General features: G+C 34.0%; 3 protein-coding genes across 4 annotated transcripts; 2 read left to right on the top strand and 1 right to left on the bottom strand.

Moving 5' to 3' along the window:
- The first annotated feature begins 2,601 nt into the window (after positions 1-2,601).
- Positions 2,602-9,738, top strand: LOC110662382 (uncharacterized). 2 transcript variants are annotated; one of them, XR_002496279.2, is made up of 5 exons: positions 2,602-3,058; positions 5,564-5,673; positions 5,760-6,131; positions 6,624-8,484; positions 9,234-9,738. XR_002496279.2 is itself a non-coding variant. In XM_021821343.2 (5 exons), exons 1-5 carry the CDS (start codon positions 2,791-2,793, stop codon positions 9,311-9,313), a joined length of 1,488 nt encoding a protein of 495 aa, XP_021677035.2. In that variant the 5' UTR covers positions 2,603-2,790; the 3' UTR covers positions 9,314-9,738. The 2 variants fall into 2 exon arrangements, 1 of the variants encoding a protein (XP_021677035.2); XM_021821343.2 differs by having other exon boundaries at positions 2,603-3,058; positions 6,624-7,281.
- Positions 9,739-10,123: 385 nt separating this feature from the next.
- Positions 10,124-14,028, bottom strand: LOC110662395 (probable E3 ubiquitin-protein ligase RHC1A). Its single transcript, XM_058150604.1, has 3 exons — positions 13,999-14,028; positions 11,655-12,609; positions 10,124-11,117 (listed from the first exon to the last, which is right to left on the bottom strand). The coding sequence occupies exons 1-3, from the start codon at positions 14,026-14,028 to the stop codon at positions 11,083-11,085; spliced, it is 1,020 nt and encodes a 339-aa protein (XP_058006587.1). The 3' UTR covers positions 10,124-11,082.
- Positions 14,029-14,051: 23 nt separating this feature from the next.
- LOC110662383 (protein RETICULATA-RELATED 1, chloroplastic) lies at positions 14,052-19,749 on the top strand. The gene is made up of 8 exons (XM_021821344.2): positions 14,052-14,631; positions 15,619-15,783; positions 15,901-15,993; positions 16,086-16,201; positions 17,652-17,750; positions 17,843-18,148; positions 18,293-18,457; positions 19,067-19,749. Exons 1-8 carry the CDS (start codon positions 14,242-14,244, stop codon positions 19,356-19,358), a joined length of 1,626 nt encoding a protein of 541 aa, XP_021677036.2. The 5' UTR covers positions 14,052-14,241; the 3' UTR covers positions 19,359-19,749.
- The last annotated feature ends 962 nt before the right edge of the window (positions 19,750-20,711 follow it).

Raw genomic sequence — 20,711 nt, 5'->3', positions numbered from 1 at the left:
AAAAATTAAATTTAGAGTAACTTTTCATTCAGTAAAATTTTTATTTTCACTTAAAAATATATTTTTTAAAATACTATATTTTTAAAATATAAAAATTAATTAATTAATTTTATTAAAATAAAGAAACTAATAATTTAACAGAATAAAACATTTGAACTAAATAATATATTTTTTAAATATATTGATTAAATAATTAATTTTATTAAAATGTAATAACTAAATAATAATTTTTTTAATTTAATCAGTGTTAATTAATTTCAATTTTTAAATTTAATCAATTGAATTATAATTTTAATTCAAACCGTAGTCACTTCTAGCTAAAGCTAATTGATAATATTAAATTGTGGATAAATAATTTCTTAAGACTATTTTCACGTGTGTGTTTTGAGATATATTGACATATTTTTAGACAATATATTTAAATAATATTATAGTTTGATGGTTAATTTAATAAAATAATTTTATTTTATTTCGATTTTAACTTTCCATATCAGCATTAATAATTAAATATTATTTTTACTTAAGAGCATAAATAAATTAACAGTTGATTGTCTAATGGAGAGTTTCATGGAGTGTGATCTAGAACTCAATATCCCTAATTAACCACACCTTAAACTTCAAGTCTAAGAGGTTATAACTATCTACTTAGGCAATTTTTTTTTCTTAAAATTAAGGGGTCAAAAAAAATTGAATTCGTAATGTGTTCTCACTACTAGGGGTAAGCATTATTCGATTCAAATTAAATAAATCGAACCAAACTGTTTTAATTCGATCATTCAATTTAATTTTTAAAATAATTAAGATTGGTTCGGTTTTATATTATAAAAATTTCAATTATTTCGGTTCGATTCGATTTTTAAGAGAAAAAAATTAATTAAACCGAATCGAATAGTAATTTTATATATTCAAATCGAACCAAATCAAACTGAATCAATTTTTGAATTGATTTATTTTTATGAGTAATTTATGAATTATATGTAATTATATATATATATATATATATATATATATATATATATATATATTGTTTAATTTCATTGATTAATGGTTATTAGGTTAAAACCAATGTCAAAATTATATTAAATAACTTAAAAATCAAATCTAAATTAAAAAATTAATAAAAATAAAACCGATCGATTTGAACTGAATCGAAATAAAATGGTTCAGTTCGATTCTATTTTTCATCCATTTCGATTCAATTCAGTTTCTAAAATATATAATTCAGTTTTTATGACTTAATCCGATTTGATTCGAATCAAATATTCACCCCTACTCACCACCTAATGCCAATGTGTAAATTTAAATCACACTATAAACCAATAAAAATTCAAAACAAGCATCAAATCGTCAATGTATATGCCATAGAACTATAATCACAATCTTTAAACATGATTAATCATATTGACTAAAAAATAATCCTCAACAAATTACGATGACACGTGTTGGCCGCATATTCGTCAATGCCCATGTGTTAGTCTCATATTGGTCAACAGTCATTGCTTCCTAGTTACTGCACAGAGTAAGTAAAACCCAAAACAAAACAAAGAAGAACAATAATTATATAATCTTATGTTATGATTAATACTTAAAAGCTAAAGAAATGTGCATTACAAGATAACACATTAGTCCATACCCACATTTGAATTTAATTGCAAATGGCATCAAAATTAATAATTAATATTATAATAATATCTCATTTATTTTTATTTGTTATATTTAAATTTTTTTTATTTAAAATTATTTATGACATTTAAAAGATTAATGGGCATTAATTTTTTTTTAATTTTATTCTCTATTTTTATTAAATAAAATAAACATTTATAAATGAAATAATTAAGTAAGATAAAGAATAATTTAGTCAAATTAATAATATTTTTTTTATCGATAGATAGAACACGCATACATACATGATTAGTGACAGAAATGAATCACTGTTAAAATCATGATAAATGTGACAAGAGTCATTATTTAGATATAACCTCTCCACACATGCAAGCACGCTACATATATAATGTTTTAATAAAAATAAAGTATATGAATGAGTTTGAACGTGTCCACAATCCATTAATAATATATTTTAATAAAAAATTAGATTATTTAATCACTTTCTTAATTATTATATAAAATTTAAATACTACTAATAAAAATAGACCGAATAAGTAATAATTAATAACAAATTTTCCACTTTATTATCTCATAACCCTAATTGGATTTTTCAAACTTTATTATCTTATTTATCATATCCAATGATCTCTTTCCCTTTTTTTATACTTTCTCCCTCTCCCTTTCACCTTTGCTTCCCCTCAACGTTGGGTAGCCTAAAAAAACCACTATTGGAAAATTGCTTCTTTAAAAAAAATTAAAAAAAGACCCTACAAATTTAAAAATAAAAAAAATTCCAAGCTTATATCTATCATGTGATGAGTGATATCAACCGCTTATTTTAAAAATGCGTGGGTCAAATCTGTGGTTAGAGGTCATTGATATGTCCACGTAAGCATGGGTGTTTAGTGTATGGAAAGTGAGAAGCAGGAGATCTGTAGAGAGAGAGAGAGAGAGAGAGAGAGGGAGAGAGAATGAATATGCTTAAAGAAGATTATAGTGATTAGTAAAGGGGAAATAGAATAGACGAGAAAAAGTGGGCTTATGCGTAGTTAATGTAGAGAGGCAAAATGCCCACCATGAACACTTGTCTCTAATCTTCTCAATTTTTGAACTTGAGAGAGAGAGAGAGAGAGAGAGAGAGAGAGAGAGAGAGAGAGAGAGTACTCAGTTCCAGATGCTCTTGCAATGGGGAAAGAATTGCAGCAAAATCTGCAGCAACAGCAGAGTCATGAGAGTAGAAATAGAAGAGGAGGCAGGGGAGAAGGTTCCTCGGGTCTTTTCTGTGAGAGGTGTTCGATGGGATTATCAATAATATATAAGGAGTTAAGTTTTAGATGTTTTTTCGTTTTGATTCTCAGTTTGTCTCTTTTGTTATCTGGGTTTTTCTGGATCCTCCCTTTCCGTAAGGCAAAGTTAGATGGCTTTGATGCCAAAGCTACAATTAAGCTAAGTGGTACACTTCTTCTCCCTTTTTGTTTAATTTTTATGTTTAGCAGTGTAATGTTTTTATTTAATTTTAGGGTATTGGTTATTTGGGGCATGTGGCATGCTGTGTTTAGCAGTTTTCTGTTTGATCGGGATATTTTTTCGATGCTTTGAGCAAATGGGTATTGGTTATTCTTCCTTGTTATTATGTAATTAAGGTTCTGTAACTGTTAGTATAAATGGGTTTTCTGTATTTTTGCACCATAGAATTTCACTTATTAAGTTAGTTTGGCTTTTTCTTATGCTTTTGAGGTTATGGGTGTGCAGTTTTTTCGTCTTTTAACTCTTTGATGAGGGATTTCTAATGTTTGGGGTAAATGGGTAAATGCATTGTTTGCCTTTTATGTTTGTGGACTATCTTTTTTTTTTTTTTTTTGATGAGATTGTTTCTGGTTGTTCTAGGAATAGGTTGATCTAATCATCTGAGACTTTGAGAGTATGTTATATTTTACCTTATTTGATAATTTTGGAGATTTGATTCTACTTCTATTATATTGAAAAGTTTTCCTTTTATTGAATCTTATAGCGAGGAAATAGTATTCAAAGATTAGACAAATTTAGATTTTAGAGTTTCCAATTTTTATTAATTGTATGCATTAAGTAAATTCCAAGGCCAATACAAGTTGTGACTACCCCCCTTTTTTAATATGATAGACATGGTTTCAAAATACAGGTTTTGGAAGGGCCCGTTACACGATACACGTTATTTACCTGCAAATCTGGACTTGCAGGTGTAATGGTCATAACCATTACATACCTTATGTAACGGTGACAGCCGTTATTTAATGGCCATTATTTAATTATTCCTATGTTGCAATCACATGGAAACAGTGTCATTTTGCTTCTCTTTTCTTTGTCTGCTTATTCTTTCTTCAAAAGTTGCTATATCTCTCATATTCTTTCAAATTTTCACTCAAATTTCTCCTTCCTTCTACAAAATCTCTCCTTAATTGTTTGCTAAGCTAAGATTATCATTAAATATCTCTATTCTAGTTATAAATTGATTAATGCTAATGATGTCTAAACATGATAGTTTAATTGCCTATATTTGATGTATTTGTGCTTATTATATAGTTGTATATCTTGGTTTTACTTGTATCTACTAATATATGGTCATTTTATGAACTTTGCAAATTTTTTTGAAAAATTTGCTTAACAGTCAGGCTGTTACTGTTACATTATGGCTGTCACAAACCTGTTTCCGTTACCTACGACCGCGACTACGATTTGAAACTATGATGATAGTATTTCAAATTTTCACTGTTGATGACTAGCTACAAACAATTAAGATACAAGAGGCAGATTATACCATGCATGAAGCAGACTTTGACTTTTTAGATCCATCAAGTTGACTATTTACTTGCTGATTTAGTTTAAGGTGGTTGTTGCAACTTGCAGCATTAACTTACCTCTGCAAGTGGTCATGCTTTTGTTGGAAGTAAATTGAAATCTCAAGTAGGTCGATTCCTTCTATTTGTTCAATAAAATTCTTGCCTCTCCCTCACTCTTTGTGGGAAATGTATGCATGTCTGCTTACAGACATGCATGTTCATATATTGTCATTTTAGGGTAGCTTTACATTGTAAAAAGAAAAAGAGAAAAAAAAAACTATGCATGATTAGTGGTTTCAGTATTTGATTCTGAAAATGATACACAACTATCTCAGAAGCCATCAAGCTGCTGAATTTGACTCACCTAACCAGAACAAGTGAACGATCCAAAAAGACGTCCAATGAATGTTGTAGTAAAAGCAATTTAATTCAAGCACAAGGTTTAGAAGTGAAGGTGTGACATAAAAGGAAAACACAGAAAATTGGCCGTTCAAGAGGAAGTCAGGCTTGGAGGGTTAAATTTGGTACCTAAGCTTAAAAGACATATAACATTTTTCACTCGCAGTTGACATTGTACATGTAGTTCTCATGAATGTGAAAGGATTAGATTTTAGGTCTTTTTTTTTTTTTTTTTGAATCTTTCCGTTTCTGGGTTGTGATTTATCTCTCCTGGTATTTTTTTACCAAGATCATTTTTTGTGTGTTGAATGCCAGCCCATTGTTTATAGGTATACAATGAAAGAAATGATTGCAGTATGTTTTAAAGTGTTGTATTCACCCTTGTAATTTTTAGAATCTTGCATTTTATTGTTTTGAAGTTAACTATATTTTGGTCCAGACTGTAGCTCCTTTTTAGCTTATAGCACAATTTATATATCTCCTCTTATATACTATTAAAAATTTTTCTTTAAGTAATGCTTTGAAAATAAACAAAATTACTCTTAAAAAAAAATTTCGAAGTTATAACTTTCTGATATATTTTATGAGGAAATGCATTTGGTATTGAAACTTCATACATCTTTCTGTGGAGTATTCATGTTGCAATGCAACCTATTAAACTCTATATCTGAGTTTATTCATTTTCTCATAAGAGTAACTTGCTTTATGCCATGAATCATATATCACTCATTTCTTATTTCCAGCCACAGTGCAAGCATACTTTAGACTGCAACAGCCAGTTTCGCAGCTTATTCCACACATTGGAAGATTAGAGTATGATATCACTGATGAAATAGGTGTGCCAAATGCAAAGGTATTTCTTCAAACTTCAGCAGCTGCATACAACCTGTGTGCTCAAATATGGTTATAAATTGAATCTAAAATCTCTCTTCTTAACAGGTGGCTATCCTATCCATGCACCAATCAGGTGCATCTAACTGGACTGATGTGGTGTTTGGTGTTCTTTCTGACTCAATAAATATTCCAATAAATCAAGTGTCCTTAAGTGTGCTGAGGTCATCTTTAGTTGAGGTGTTCCTTCAGCAGTCCAATTTGACTTTGACAACCTCAATTTTTGGGCAGCCTTCTATGTTTGAGATTTTGAAGTTTCCTGGGGGTATCACTGTAATCCCTGTGCCCTATGCTTCCTTTTGGCAGATGCCCCAGATCCTCTTTAATTTTACCCTCAATAATTCATTAGCTGAAATACTGGATAATCTCACTGAGTTAAGGGACCAATTGAAGTTTGGATTGCATTTGAGGCCTTATGAGGTATTACACGTTTAGCATTTTACATGTTTTAGGAGTTCTGTTTTTATTTGAAAATTGAAACCATGTTATGACTTTAGGTTTCATTCTCTTAGTGTTTTAACAATTTGACATTACCTTACCAAATATCAATTCCTGTTCAAGAATAATTTATCACTAATGAAACCTTAATCTCTTGATTGAGTAAATGGAAAATACCAGAATTTTAGACATTTCATGAAATTGTGAATTATTATAAACTATTTAGTCAATGTTGGGTGGCCCTAGCAGATGTGAAAATACTAGGAAGCAAATGTAAACTGATACTGAATTACGGATTTAAATTATATCCTCAGTTTTGTGTGGAATAGTATTTTGTCACTAACCCTGATAATCAACTTTTAAGTAAACTGCATGAGTGCTAGCTGATAAAGGGTATAGAATTATGCCTGTAGAATAAGTTGACTAAAATACTGGTTGTCTAATTTCCTTGTTCTTTTTTACCTTGTTTGACAGAATGTAGTTGTGCAAATAACAAACGTGGCTGGCTCCACGATAAATGCCCCAGTCACTGTTCAGGCTTCTGTCATATCAGACCAAGGGAGCCTTCTGCCACAGAGATTGAAACAGTTGGCTCAAACAATCACAGATTCTCCCTCAAAGAATCTTGGCCTTGATAACTCAGTTTTTGGTAAAGTAAAGAGTGTTATTTTATCATCATATTTAAAAGGTACACTTCATGCAAACCCTCCAACTCCTTCACCTGCTCCATCTCCAGAGCCCAGTGATTATGCTGAACCTCCAATTTCCCCATGTCCTACTTCTTCTCCATCACCCCTTCCAGCGTCCTCTCCATCAGATGATAGTCCTTCACATGCAACAAGCCCAAAAAGTGGGCCACACCATTCTTCGCCTCCTGTAAATTCTCCAGCACCTTCTGTGGTAACAGCTAATCCTCGAGCTCGTCACCCTTCTGGACACCATGGTTCTCCAATATCTCCAAGCTCATCACCATCTTATTCTAACCGAAGTCCTTACTTACGTCCAGTGGATCCCCCATCACAACTGCCCACGGATCACTCTCCTTTACCTCAAGTATCCTATGGTTCCACACCAACCAAAGGTCCAGTATCTCAATCACTTGCTCCATCTCCATCTGCACCATCTCCATCATGTAAGTTCATGGTACCAAGTACCACTTTATGACTTTCTTTTACCTTTCTCTCCTTACCTCAATGTGGGTACCGCATGGAAAATATTTGCACTTTGATGTGATGGTTTTCTTTCCTTGGGTAAATTTTATTTCTTAGTAATTGTTGGTTTGCAAATGAGAGATTATCTGTAAAAATAAATTTTAAATTTTGACTCAGTGCTTTCTTGAGCAATATTGTGCATGAGTTTTCCATCATATTGTAATTTGTTGCCTACGAATTCTTTTTAACTTTTTAAATTACTTATGGTTCATTTGTTATTCTCAGCTGCTAACCCCCATACTATGATCAGGGAGAAACTGAGCCCTCCTGTTCTCCTAATAATAACTATGTATATGGTTAGTTATTGTTTGTACTTCTTGTTTGTATTATTATGATGTATGGAAGCATTTGAAAATAAATAGATATTACAATATTGGTCTACCCTTGCTTGGCCTTTCATTGCCCATTCTAAACTGAGTACATATAAAATGTGCAGTGGTTTTTGTCTACTTTATATATAAAATGTACACACATAAAATGATAGGGTAGAGCACTGTCATAATTTGGACAAATAGCTTGATAGTGAGAGTGTTGAGCACTGTCATAATTTGGACAAAACTGCATGTTTCTTAGAGCTCTGATTAAGTTGGCTTAAATTGAGAATATGAAAGACCAAATGAATTGCTTAAAATTATCCTTTGTAGTCAGTTTTTAATAATGGATTTTTTGTGATGACACTGTTAGGAGCCATGGGAGGGAGCTTTTGGAAGTAACAATGGCAATAAATAAATTTAGATGGGAGAGGTCTGTTGCTTGTTTTGTAAATATGTACACTAATAAAATGAGGTTTAAAATGGAGTAGTGCTTACTTGCATAAAGGCAAGTCTTTTCATTTGTGTGTGTGAACGCATGTGCACATAAGCATATGAATTGAGATGGCAGATACTATCTATTACTGCTTTTGTAACATGTGTGCTTACCTGCATATTGGTAAATATGTGTGTAAAAGTACAAGTACTTGTAAGTGTGCCTGCTCGCCACCCCCATTGCACCACGTGAATTGAGATGAGAGGCACTGCCTACTGCAATAGATTCTCTAAATATGTCCTTGCCATGAATGTGGCTTTGTGTTCTTATATACAAGAGCGTGCATGCACGCACATGAGGAGTTATCCATATGCATGGTAAGCACTTTTTCATGTCAATTACCTATTTATTAGTGTCCATATGTACAATTACTTGCCCAGATCACTGGTGTGCATGTTAGTAAGCACCTGAATTTCTCTGTAGTTAACCATGATGCAAAGTGAGCTAGATTTTGCCAGTAAAACAATCCTTTGCAAATGGAATGCTTGTGGATGGAGCATAAACCCAATTTTTTGCAGTTAAACTACTGGACTTTGGCACTGTTTTGTCAAATGCATGCACAGTAGACCTGGCCACTGGTCTGGTCTGGGCCTATTCTGGGCCAGAACAGGCAGGTCAGGGTTGGGAAAGGGAATGAATTTAACCGTACTGGCCATGGGCAGTTCCAGGTCCAGCCAGTTTCAGTTCAGGACCAATTTCGGTCCAGTTCAATGAAGGTTTCGGTTTCTGTTTTTGAGCAATTTGGTCCATGTGGTGCATTCCCGCATCCACCACGTTGCCCATTTTTTAAATATGGTTCAACCGGACTGGACTGCCGGTTCTGATTCCGGGTTGGGAGGGGGGGACCAAAACTGGCCCCCTATATAAGGTTTAGGGTCGATTCAGTTCAGGGCATGAACTGGCCCTGGCCAGTTCTAATTCACTGTAATGCTATGTTTTGATATGATTAAATGGTGTTGATGTTGAACTTAAATTTGCTTAATATATGCATTTTGATAATTATGATATGATTATACTTTTGAACTTGCTTCTGTCATTATATTAACATAGTTGCATGGTTTTGCAGCCGTATCAGCAAGTCCTTTCTACAGGGAGATCTGGTGGTTGGGATTTTCTGGACTCTTGATCTTTCAACTTTTTTGTTGATCACATTTACATTTCATAATCATAGACAGTTTCTGAGGCATAGTTAGAAGATGTTTGATACACAGTTTTGCTCTGGCGAAGATGGTAGAAACTTCTATGAGAAGTTCGCAAAGTCTTTTTCGTTTTTCTTCAGAAAATTGACATAAATGTAAATGAAACAAAGATGAATTGCAGGTCAAAGCCAATAAGGTGGCAGGCCTCTCATGTCACTTCTAGATTTCCGATGTCACAAGGAAACATGAGTTTCTTCTCAAAGGGAACAACCCCGAGACAGTGATCAAGAAGTTACTACGTATTGTAGATTTCATGAACCTTTTCCTGTTTGTTCCAAGTGTAAAATATATAGGTTCATTGGAAACATCTGCAAGACAATGTTAAGGAAAAATTGTAAACTTCTGGGGCAATAGATTACATCTTCATACGAATTTAGCTTCTTGAGATTTTATGGTTGACTTGATAAAAGTGAAGAAAAATTACTGTTAAAATTAGCTATCATTCTCCTTTCTGTCAACTCTAATTTACAATCAACAACAGTTAAGATGAGAGTTCTGGTGGGCTTTCTGTATTTCAGACCTTTTTCTTCGATGCCTCATCAGAAGGTCTTGAACGCGGCCCCGCGACGCACTCTTCAGAAAAACTCAAGTTTGGACGAGAGAAGCTCAACATGCATCTTCACCCTTTCTTCTATCTCTCCCTCTTCAAATCAATTTTATGAAGTCTTGCTCTCGGTTCTAGTAATTGCTCTTTCATGCTAACTGCAACTCTTTAATTTAATCTGGTCAACTTATTTTTTGTAAATTAAAAAAGAATGAAAAAGAAAAATTGCTGCTGCAAATTTAAGGTTTGAATACTACTGGAAAAGTTATAGATGAAAAGAAAGAGCCAGATGGCTTTTTATTTAGTATTCCTCTAATCAAATATTGGATTGTATGGATTGTATAACATAGAATTTATAATTCTTGGATTATTACAATGTCTGCAGAATTGTATTTAAATATAAATCAAATCATCTTCTCCAAATCAGAATGCATTTCTGAAATCTGTAGTAGCCTTCATTATATCAAGACTCTAATAGTACAATGCTTCCTTCTCCATGCAGAAGTCTTCTGGAACAGTTCAAGTTCAATGCTTCCTTCTCCCTGAAGAGCTCTGTAAAAAATAATTGCAGAATGAAAATATTGTTACGTAACATTTGAGACCATTTAGGCTTAGCTCAGGTGGTCGCAATGGGGTTTCAGGTTTGGTAGACTTGAGACAATAGATTGTGGAGGAACAATCTTCTCGTTTTGTTCTATGCTAGTATTGAACTAAATTTGTCTTGTGTAGGACTGACTCCAAAGTACCAAGTTCTCAAGAAATTACTAAATTTTCATGGACTAGTTGAGGATCAGTATACATTTTCTTCACAACCCCAATGTTTATTAATTATTATCATGTTTCATCTATATATGTACATTCCAGAGAAGTGAATCCTGAAAGCTGCAGAAACCAATACTGGTCATTTTCTTTTCCTTTTCAATTTAGTCATTTTAGCACCTGCTAAGTGACAAATAACAGTTGGATTATGTCTTAAAGCTAATGCATTTTAAGGACATCAATCACACAAGAGAAGTAAATGGAAAGCATACCTGTTAAGCTTCAATATCTTTTCAGCTTTGCACTCTTGAAAATTTTAGAATAAATTAGATATACCTGCCTAGCTAAGAAATGATTCAATTATAAGGCTAAAATGTAAAGCTTCCAGCTTGAAGAATGATTGAGATGCCGAGTCATAAAAAAAACAAAGAACGCCACCGGGAACTAGCTGCAGGAAAAGATCGGAACCAAAGTTTGATCCATTAGCACTTCAAATTCATTATAAAGATCACTTGGCCTTTTTCTTTTGGGATTGCAGTCAGCTGATTTCACAAGCAAATTTTCACACAGAAGAAAAATACCTCTAGTTACAAGAAATACAACCCTGCTAGTGAATAACATAACAAAGACACTCACTAGCCAATCAATATTAAGATACCCTGGAGTCAAGGCAAGTAACCTGACCCAAAACAGGTCTTCCAGACAACTTGGGCTTTTTTTGGGATATACTTGGCTATGACTGGGACCCGAACTGGAAACCTCACGGCCTTTATTTGATTTCTACTTTATTTTTCATATTGCATTTATAATTGGTATGGAAAAATAATTGACAGGAGAAGAAATTAAGTATTTCTTTCTCCTTCAAAGTCTAGTAAGGGAATCTAAAGAAGGCATAGAATTTCAACCATTGCACAAAGTTTTTTGTAAGTACAAATTAAAAAAACAAAGAAAAGAAGAAAATAGGATGAGGAAATTCCAAACTGACCTCCCCTAGAAGATGAAACCCTGTCATCCAAGAAATCAAGATATCTCTGGGTCCAATCTGAAAATGCACGTACAGGCCATAGAGAAAGGAACTGATTCCTCAGCCAATTCATGCTATTTACTACGTCTTCAAGGCCAAAAGACTGACCATTTTCTTGCTGGAGATGATCCTCAAAACCATCATGCACAGCGCTCCGGCAAACTGGGCAGGAATTGTGCATGTTCAACCATGGAATAATGCAATCAGAATGGTATAAATGCTTGCAGGGAAGCTCCCTCACCTCCGCACCAACCTCAAATTCATCCTTACACACAGGACAATGCGTGTCCTTTATCAAATGCTCCTGTGTTATCATCACTATTGGCAGTATCTCAATAGCTGAATCTGGCGCAGGAGGCGGCCCTGGTCTGTCAATATCAGCCATATCCTGAGCAAACACGGCAGCTGCATCATCAAAATTATCATTTCTTCCAACCTCAAAATCGCCGGGAACCACCGTATGTGGTGGTGCAGTCATGGGTAGTCTTTGTGAGAGAGGAGGATCAAGAAACTGAAGGGTAATCCAAGGTGCATTGGCACCTTCAGATTCCCAACGAATTCTTCTATTAAATTCAGGATATCTCCGCCTTATTGAAGGATGAAGCATTAGTGCTAACGAGTCCAACAACCGAGAACCCTGATAGGGTTCGGTCAGGTCATGGACATGCCTAGGCCTTGATATGTCAAGCTCATGATTCAGCACATCAAAGCAATAAGGACAGAAGTTTTCATGTGGGTTTATTGAGGTGAACCTTAAGGTTCGTCTGCAAGTTTGGCACCAGAAGTAATGAAAAGTTCTCGTTCTTCGGATGCCATTAACTGTATGGGGACCCATGGACATGGTTAGAGGTAGAAATGGAGAATAGGGTTTTAGTTTGCAGGGTTTTTGTGTGTTGAGGAAGAAGGAAATGGAGAGCTTTTATTTATGTGTCTTGTAGGAGAAAGATGGATACGGAATGGCTTTAGGGTTGACAGGATGAGATTCTTTAATTTTCTTCTCTTTCTTGTGTGTCTGTTTGAAAAGGTGGTTTGATCATTGCTGGGTTTGCTAGTTTCTTTTCTTGAACGATTTTCTATTTCTTGTTCTTCTTCGCTAAGCTAAGGATGATTGAAAAATAATGCAAAGTTTGTACAGCTTTTGGTTTGATGTTGGGTTTATAATAGCCAACTTGTGAACATGAACTCATTCATCAAGTTATTGCTTACTGTGTTTTGCATATGTGTTTCCTATTCATTCTTAAGGCAAATTCTTAATTTTCTTTTCCTTCTCATTCCTAAATTAATAAAAAAACTAAAAATGAATTATGAAAAATGATAAATTTTTATCTAAATCCAATTTATCATATATTTAAAACACAATATATATATATATATATATTTAATACGTGAGATCAATATATTTGTATTTTTAATTTATAATAATTAGATTTATATAAATTTTTTCAAAACAAAAAAGTTTTGAAATTGATTGTTTAAAATAATTTTATTATTTAAGATGAAAATGACTTTCTATATTTGTATAATTTAAATTAGAGTTTCAAAATTTATCAAATTAATTCTAAAATTATAATATTTCTACAAATATTATACTTCCTTTCTGGGGATTAAATATATTCAGAAAATTTTATTTATTTTAATTATTGACCTTTTAAAAATAATTTACATTAATTTATGATATTATAAATAATATGAAAAATTAATTAATCATTTTAATAAAAAATAATTAATAAACTAAAAAATATGATTTTTTTTTCTTTCCGCTTAAAGAATTTTAAATTTAAATTTTTTTAACATTTATCAAATAAGATTTTAAAGATAAAAATGTGGTTTTTAAAATCATTTTAACGTTAATCATTTAAAATAAGTGTACTTATTGTATTTTTTGAATTAATACATATATTATAATTATTGAATTATTATATTTTTTACTATTATATTTCTAATTTATTAAATAAAATTGCATAAATAATTAATTATTTTGTAATTAAAAATATTAAATAGTTCATTTTTAAAATTTGGGTCTTATAAAATATTATAAATTATTGGTATATGTAATTTATTAATAAATTTTACGTACAAATAATATTAATAAAATTTTACTAATGCTTCATAATTTTTTAATAAATTTGAACATATTCAAATTTAATTTATTTTTTCAATAATATTTTTTAAAAAATTTAGTAAATTAATTATTAAATATTATTTAATCTTAAAAATGATACGCCGGGGGGGATGGCAAAAGCTGACCAGCCGAAACGTCCAATGCGGACCGAGTTGACTCACAAAAACCGCCCAATTAACTCACCAAACTCGTTTCCGATTGGGTTAGTCCCATGGTAGTCGGCTATCCATCCATCAATACCCCACCCATCCCCTTCTCCTCTCTTCCTCCTTCACTCTCTCTCTAAAACATGCCCCGAAGTTCTAGAGAGAGAGGCAATTTCCCATGAAATAAAGCATAATCCGAGAAAATAACAAGAGGGAAGAAAAAAAAAAGGATTGCATTTTTCTCGGTATCCAAACAGAAAATAGCTTTCCTCTTTAAACCATGTCTCACTTCGTGTTCCACACAGCTCAAATACCCACTAATACTACAAGCGCCGCCAAGACCTTGCCGTTAAAGCCTAGTCTTCCTCCGCTTCCTCAATTGTGCCCCCGGAAGCAGCTGCCGGCTGCCCAGCGGGTGAACTGTAAGCTACGGAGGAATCTTGTCATTAGGTGCTTGTCTCCTTCTTTAATCGACGGTGGCGATTCCGTTGCAGCTTTGGAGCGGTGCTTTCTGGCGCCGGATGCTGCACCGGTGGATTTAGGCTCGGCGTCGAGTTCGAGGGGGGAGTTTGGACCGGTTATGAAGGGGAAATATGGTGCGTTTGGTGCGGTTACTTTGGAGAAAGGGAAACTCGATTTGTCGCAGAAGGAGTCGAAAGTTAGCCCTGAGGTTAGTTGTTTATTTTTTTGCAGACAATATTTTGTTAATTGAAAGGTCCAATTAAACATTTCAGGTGTAATTCTAAGTTCAAAGGACAAAACTTTGAACTCAATTAAGCAAAATAATTTGGGGTTGTCCACTGTATGTGTTTCTTCAGGACTGAGAAAGTATGAGCATTTTGATCATTTAGGGGAGGCTCATGAGATTGCCCATTTTTATTTTTACAAATCTATCATTGGATTAACTTCATCATCAGAAAATTTTCCGTGTTAACTTCTCACTTTTTAAAAGTAGGCAATTGCTGAGTTGCTTTTATGAAGTAATATGCTTTGTTCTTCAGTGCTTAGAATCACACACTCAATTTAGCATAAAGTCACAAACATATTTATCTATGTATTCATATATTTACATGTCAAAACATGTTCCTTTGAAGCAAATGAACTTAAGTTAATATTACTATTAACATTCATTGTCAACCTCTGCCGACTCTTTGGCATAGGGCAAGTGATAGGACATATGGTGTAATACCATCTCCAAAGGGGTTTTGTAACTATATGTGCCAGCAAATTGTTAAGCTGACTAAACATCAATGCTTAAGTTAAAAAAACTTCTCTGGACTCTCTGCTACATTGTTTCAGTAGAGCCATGATAATCAGTCAATAATCAGGAAGTTATGTTTGATGCCTTTTCGTGGCTTGCTTCATGCTATTAAGCTATTATATTCCATTAAGACCAATACACATACAGCATGTGCCTGCTATGGTGCATGCATTTTATTTTTAGCATACAATTTACTTAATGATGAGCAAAGCACTTGCTTCCACCATTTTATATTGCCTAAGCGCTGACTTTTCTGACCTCAGTTGGTACTTGAAGCGCCTGCTTTTATTTAACAAGTTCACTAGAATTACTCATAACTAACCTAGATTTTTCCCTTGGTCTTCTTCAAGATGTAAGAGTTTCTGGCAAAGTGTCTTAATTTTTTTTAAATTGCAGGTTGCACTTGGGGGAGGTGGTGGAGATATTGGGAAGAAAATCAATCATGGTGGTGGTGATGGAGGTGATGATGATGGTGATGATGACAATTATTTTGATGACTTTGATGATGGTGATGAGGGAGATGAGGGTGGACTATTCAGGAGAAGGAAATTTCTTGAAGAGGTTGGAATTCTCATTTATGATCAAAAAAACTTATTATCACACATCTTTTTTGTAATATAATACTCTCTCAGCATGTGCTCTTATGCTGTATTGATTTATGTCCTTGTCTGTTGGCAGCTTTTTGATCGAAAATTTGTAGATGCTGTTTTGAATGAATGGCAGAAAACAATGATGGATTTGCCTGCTGGATTCCGACAAGCTTATGAGATGGTGAAATATCATGCTTATAATATTGCTATTATTATCCTTGTACCAAGGATCCTTTGAGTAAATACTGTGTCTAAGTGCAACAATGCTTCCAGGGTTTGGTGAGCTCAGCTCAAATGGTGAAATTACTAGCAATAAATGCCAGACCAACCACTACTAGGATGATCTCCAGAGCACTTCCTCAAGCATTTTCTAGGGCATTTATTGGAAGGTAATTTCACTATGTTGGGATTTTATTATTTCTTGTAAGCATGCCATGTTTGAGATTTTTTATAAAATCATAACTTCAAATTCAATTTTAGCAAGTAGACTTCCTAATCCCTTTGGCTATTGTAAATATGAATATAGTTAGATGCTTATCCCATTGGATGAGCACGAAGCATGGTCGTGTCCTAGAGCAATATTTTCCTAAATGAAATTTGCATTCTTTTAGGAGTAGGACATGTATGATTTCTTAATGGGATACTTGAGTTTTAAATTTGTGTAAATAGGTATTAAACCAACAAAGTTTCTGTAATTGAAACCTTTTGTTAGCAATTTTCTATCGATTTGCCTCTGAGCTTGTTATTATACCCAAATTGTAGCCATGTGGTCTCTTGCCCTCCCCCTCCCCCTTTTTTTTCTATTTATTTATTTATTTATTTTTATCTTCCCTCCCTCCTTCCTCACTCTCTAACACGAGTTACAAAGGAAGATAGAATAACCTTGACAAAGATTCCACAAAGGAAGTCTAGGGGCAGATTGCTTCATATGAGAAAAAGGAAGGTAGTCTTTTGGAGGGCCACTGAAGATATCTTGAGAAGTTCTAGATCTTGTTTGAGAGGATAGACACAAACTTCTATCAGAACCAGATAACATGGTTAACTGTTATTGATGGGGCTTTTTTTGTTCATGGTTCTTCCTGCAAATGACATTGACCACAGCTTGAAACAAAGGAAGCTGATGCATAAATTTGTTGAGGCTGAAGATTGAATGATGTAGAGATGTGTCTATTTGTATTTAGAGAGAGAGAGAGAGAGAGAGAGAGAGAGAGAGAGAGAGAGAAGGGAAGATAGGTTACATTGATTTTGAGAGAACCATTAATGATATTATGGAAATTGTAGGCTTTGTTCTGCTTTTGATCTGAGGCAGATGATTGGTGGCTCAGTTGGTGATGCGCTGCTAAATTGATGGTTGACTCAGCCATGATTTGGGTGGCAAAATTTTGGTCTTCATGACAAAGAAGAAGAGAGGAAGTTGTGGGAGGAAGTTTTCCTGAAACATGGCAAATTTGCTGTGTGACTGAAATTTGGCCCTGTAATATCCTGAGTGTAAGTTAATCAAATACATTAGAGTTCAGCATCTGTTAGAAATTATGTATTGCAGGTTAAAATATAGCATAAATCCATTAACGTGAGCACCTGATAGGACAAAAATGTCATACAAATTTGATAGGGTCTATTTCTGTTTGTTCATTCTAACTTTTCTTATGTGGGACATTGTCTGGTGTATGTGAACTTCTAAGCCAAAGTCCATGTGTGTGGTGCATCTTTTTTGGATGTTATCCTTGATAACCTAATAGGCTAATGCAAGTTTCTTTTGACTGTGCAATCGGTGTTCCATTGACACAAGTGGAGTAATACATTTTCAGATTTCTGATGACATGAAATTCTGTTTCACAGGATGCTAGCAGATCCTGCCTTTTTATATAGGCTTCTTTTAGAGCAGGCTGCTACAATTGGTTGCTCTGTTTGGTGGGAGGTGAAAAATCGCAAGGATAGGTATTTGTTCTCTCTTATGACAGTGGAAATACAATCTCATTTTGTGTCCTGTGTCACTGAACTGATAATTAGTTGTTTTACTGCTTTCATAGGATAAAACAGGAATGGGATCTGGCACTTGTAAATGTGCTCACAGCAACAGCTTGCAATGCCATTGTTGTTTGGACACTTGCTCCTTGCCGCTCGTATGGAAACACATTCCGGTTTGATTTGCAAAATACATTACAGAAGCTTCCAAACAATATATTTGAAAAGAGTTATCCACTTAGAGAGTTTTACTTGCAAAAGAGAGTCCACTCATTCTTCTATAAGGCTGCTGAGCTATGTGTGGTTGGATTAAGTGCAGGGGCAATTCAAGGTCAATTGTCAAATTTTTTGGCCAGTAAAAAGAAAGATAGGTAAGAAATGTTTTAAAGAAACTGTGTCTTATTTCAATTTTCTCTACTTGGTGTGTTTTCCATAGAGAGAGACTGAAGAAAGGGCTCTTGTTTGTTAAATCAATCTGATTATAACTTGGGGAATTCTTTTCTCTTGTTTGGCAGATTGTCTGTGACAGTTCCACCTATGAGTAACTATGCACGTGGCTATGGTGCTTTCCTTGGACTATATGCAAACTTGAGATACCAGCTATTATGTGGATTTGATAGAGCAGTGGTCAACCATTTTGATGTTATTGGAGTGGCACTATTTTTCAACACAGCTTTAAGGTGTTTTTTTTTTTTTTTCCCTTTTTTCTCCTGCTTAAAAAATATGCTTAATTTTTTATATTCTAAACATAATCTTATGGTAGGACTTCATGATAAAATTGACTTGCTTCGTGAATGGCTTTTCTTGGATGATCTTTGATGTGATCAGGGTTTTGGGGGTCAAAAACATCCTCAAGTTATTTGACTTATTTCTGAACTTACCTATTTGATTTTATGGTCTCGGGACTCCGACTCCCACAGCCTGCTGAAGGACAAAAGGAAATTCTTTGTTTTGTGGGGGAAAAAAAAAAAATTGTGGGCCTTTCACTATAGTTGCTTTTCTTCTGCTGTTTAGAACCTGGTTTCCTCTGGATTTCATGCATCTATGTCTGAACCCAACCCAAGTTTTATTTGTCATGAAATCCTTTGATGACTTCAGTCTCTATTTTTATACATTATGATCTACAGCATGCGTGGTGATCTTCCAACTTCTGATAGAGCTATCGATTTCTAAACCTCTTATAAGACTGATATCGATTAAATTTTTGGTTGAAACTCTCTGCTCTGCTAATATATAGTTAATATTGGTGTTTGTGCCCTTAATACCATTTTGCTCTGGATCCCATGCAGGATTTTGAATGTGCAAGTTGGAGAGACGTCAAGGCTGGCCTGGATTGGCGCAGACGCTGATCCTCTGGTTCAGTTGGATAACCTTTTGAAGGCTTACAACAGACCTTCTGAGGATGTCGCTACAACATCATCTTCAAAATGGTTTATATCGAAGAAAACCCTTGTTTCTGGGCTAGGGCTTCTTGGCATCAAACAAGGGAATGTCGATTCTGTTGATGTAGAAGCATCATCAGCTCCAAAGGCCCGGAGAAAAAGGGTTGTCCGGAAGAAGGTGTCTGCAAGTTCAGCATAATTCATTTGATGTAATCACCATCATCCAAGTTTGCTACCCTCTTAAATGATATAAAAGGAAACTATGCATCAATTTAAGGATTAAAATCGGCTCGGAGTAATTCATCATGATTCCTATGTAGATCTACAAGATGGCACCAAAGCAACCATCACCAGAAGAATTTTTTGGGGGAAAAACATGTTTAATTTTTGTATTCACTTGTTTTTTTTTGAGTTTAATAACAGTATCTTTAGTTGAATCTCAACACTGATATTGACTGCATTTAGTGCAAGTTTGAGCTAACACTTGTTTTTTTAGCATTAGTTAAATAATTTCTTCTACAACGTGTGTAGTTTGTAGTTTGTAGTGCTGTACTCTTCTTCCTTGGAGAAATGCAAAAGCCCTTGTTTTATGATCATGCAAAATATATATTGATTTATCAATTTTTTTTATATTATTATTATTATTATTATTATTTACTTTGTTATAAAATTAAAATTGATTGAACTTTTAGAATTCTTAATGATTGAAATCCTCTTTAGCAAATTCTGGAAGTTAAAGCAACTATGAAAATTTAAATCCAACCCAAACATAGTCCATTCATCTGAAAGCCCATAAATGTAGAGCTAGTTTTAGTGTCAGGATGTTTGCTTCGGTGTTTACAGATCCGTGGAAAGGAAAAGATGTTTGCTGCCAGTACTGAGCTACTGGCTAGTTCACCACCCTACAATCCTCCACTTCCCATGGACCCCAGGCCACACCTTTTCTCCCCCATTCATTTCCTCCTCACAGTCTTCACCTACCTTTACCTCACTTTCCTCCTCTCCCATTCCTCCTTCCCTTCCCTTGGACCCCACATTCTCAAACCCATCACTGTCCTCCATTGTCTCCTCCTCTTCCTTCTCTTCATCAAGGTTACAATTTTGAATTTCAATTAAAATCAATCGATTCAAAATAAAGAGTAATGATTCTATTTGAACATTGAAATGGGTAACTATGAAGCAACAAAGCATTTAGAGTACAATTTTTAGGCCATGTATGATAATAAAGCAAATGGCATAGACCAATTTTGGGTAGGATATAGATCAACTAGAGAAAGGCATTTGTCTAATAAGTCTCAAATCCTCCACTATAGATAAGATCTCTTATACCATAAGAAATATATCTAAATTTAAATTCTTTTCAAAGTACAAAGAATATGAGAAGAGATTTTAATTTTGTACCCTACAAAAAGGTTGGCAGGGTAATGTGGAGGGAATGTCCTATTGCTTTTATGAGAAGATCAAGTTGTCAATTGCATTGGATGAGTGGACTTCCCTATCTATTCTCATTCATGGTTCTATCTATAAGCCCTAACTTGGATTGGGCATTTTC

This window comes from Hevea brasiliensis, chromosome 8 (genome assembly GCF_030052815.1).
Source record: "Hevea brasiliensis isolate MT/VB/25A 57/8 chromosome 8, ASM3005281v1, whole genome shotgun sequence".
NCBI classification, from domain to species: Eukaryota; Viridiplantae; Streptophyta; class Magnoliopsida; order Malpighiales; family Euphorbiaceae; genus Hevea; species Hevea brasiliensis.
Note: the sequence above shows the minus strand (reverse complement) of the source record. Positions and strands in the feature narration are given on the sequence as shown.

What these genes read in the sequence shown, in the direction of transcription:
- LOC110662383 (XM_021821344.2), top strand. Translation starts at nt 14,242, where the DNA reads ATGTCTCACTTCGTGTTCCACACAGCTCAAATACCCACTAATACTACA. An exon ending in GAAGGAAATTTCTTGAAGAG is followed by an intron (nt 15,784 to 15,900) that starts GTTGGAATTCTC and finishes GTCTGTTGGCAG; the next exon opens with CTTTTTGATCGAAAATTTGT. An exon ending in TCCGACAAGCTTATGAGATG is followed by an intron (nt 15,994 to 16,085) that starts GTGAAATATCAT and finishes CAATGCTTCCAG; the next exon opens with GGTTTGGTGAGCTCAGCTCA.
- LOC110662395 (XM_058150604.1), bottom strand. Translation starts at nt 14,028, where the DNA reads ATGGGACTAACCCAATCGGAAACGAGTTTG. An exon ending in CCCAATCGGAAACGAGTTTG is followed by an intron (nt 12,610 to 13,998) that starts GTGAGTTAATTG and finishes CATAAATAAAAG; the next exon opens with CTCTCCATTTCCTTCTTCCT. An exon ending in GGTTTCATCTTCTAGGGGAG is followed by an intron (nt 11,118 to 11,654) that starts GTCAGTTTGGAA and finishes CTTTTCCTGCAG; the next exon opens with CTAGTTCCCGGTGGCGTTCT.
- LOC110662382 (XM_021821343.2), top strand. Translation starts at nt 2,791, where the DNA reads ATGGGGAAAGAATTGCAGCAAAATCTGCAGCAACAGCAGAGTCATGAG. An exon ending in TGCATTTGAGGCCTTATGAG is followed by an intron (nt 6,132 to 6,623) that starts GTATTACACGTT and finishes CTTGTTTGACAG; the next exon opens with AATGTAGTTGTGCAAATAAC. An exon ending in ATCTGCACCATCTCCATCAT is followed by an intron (nt 7,282 to 9,233) that starts GTAAGTTCATGG and finishes ATGGTTTTGCAG; the next exon opens with CCGTATCAGCAAGTCCTTTC.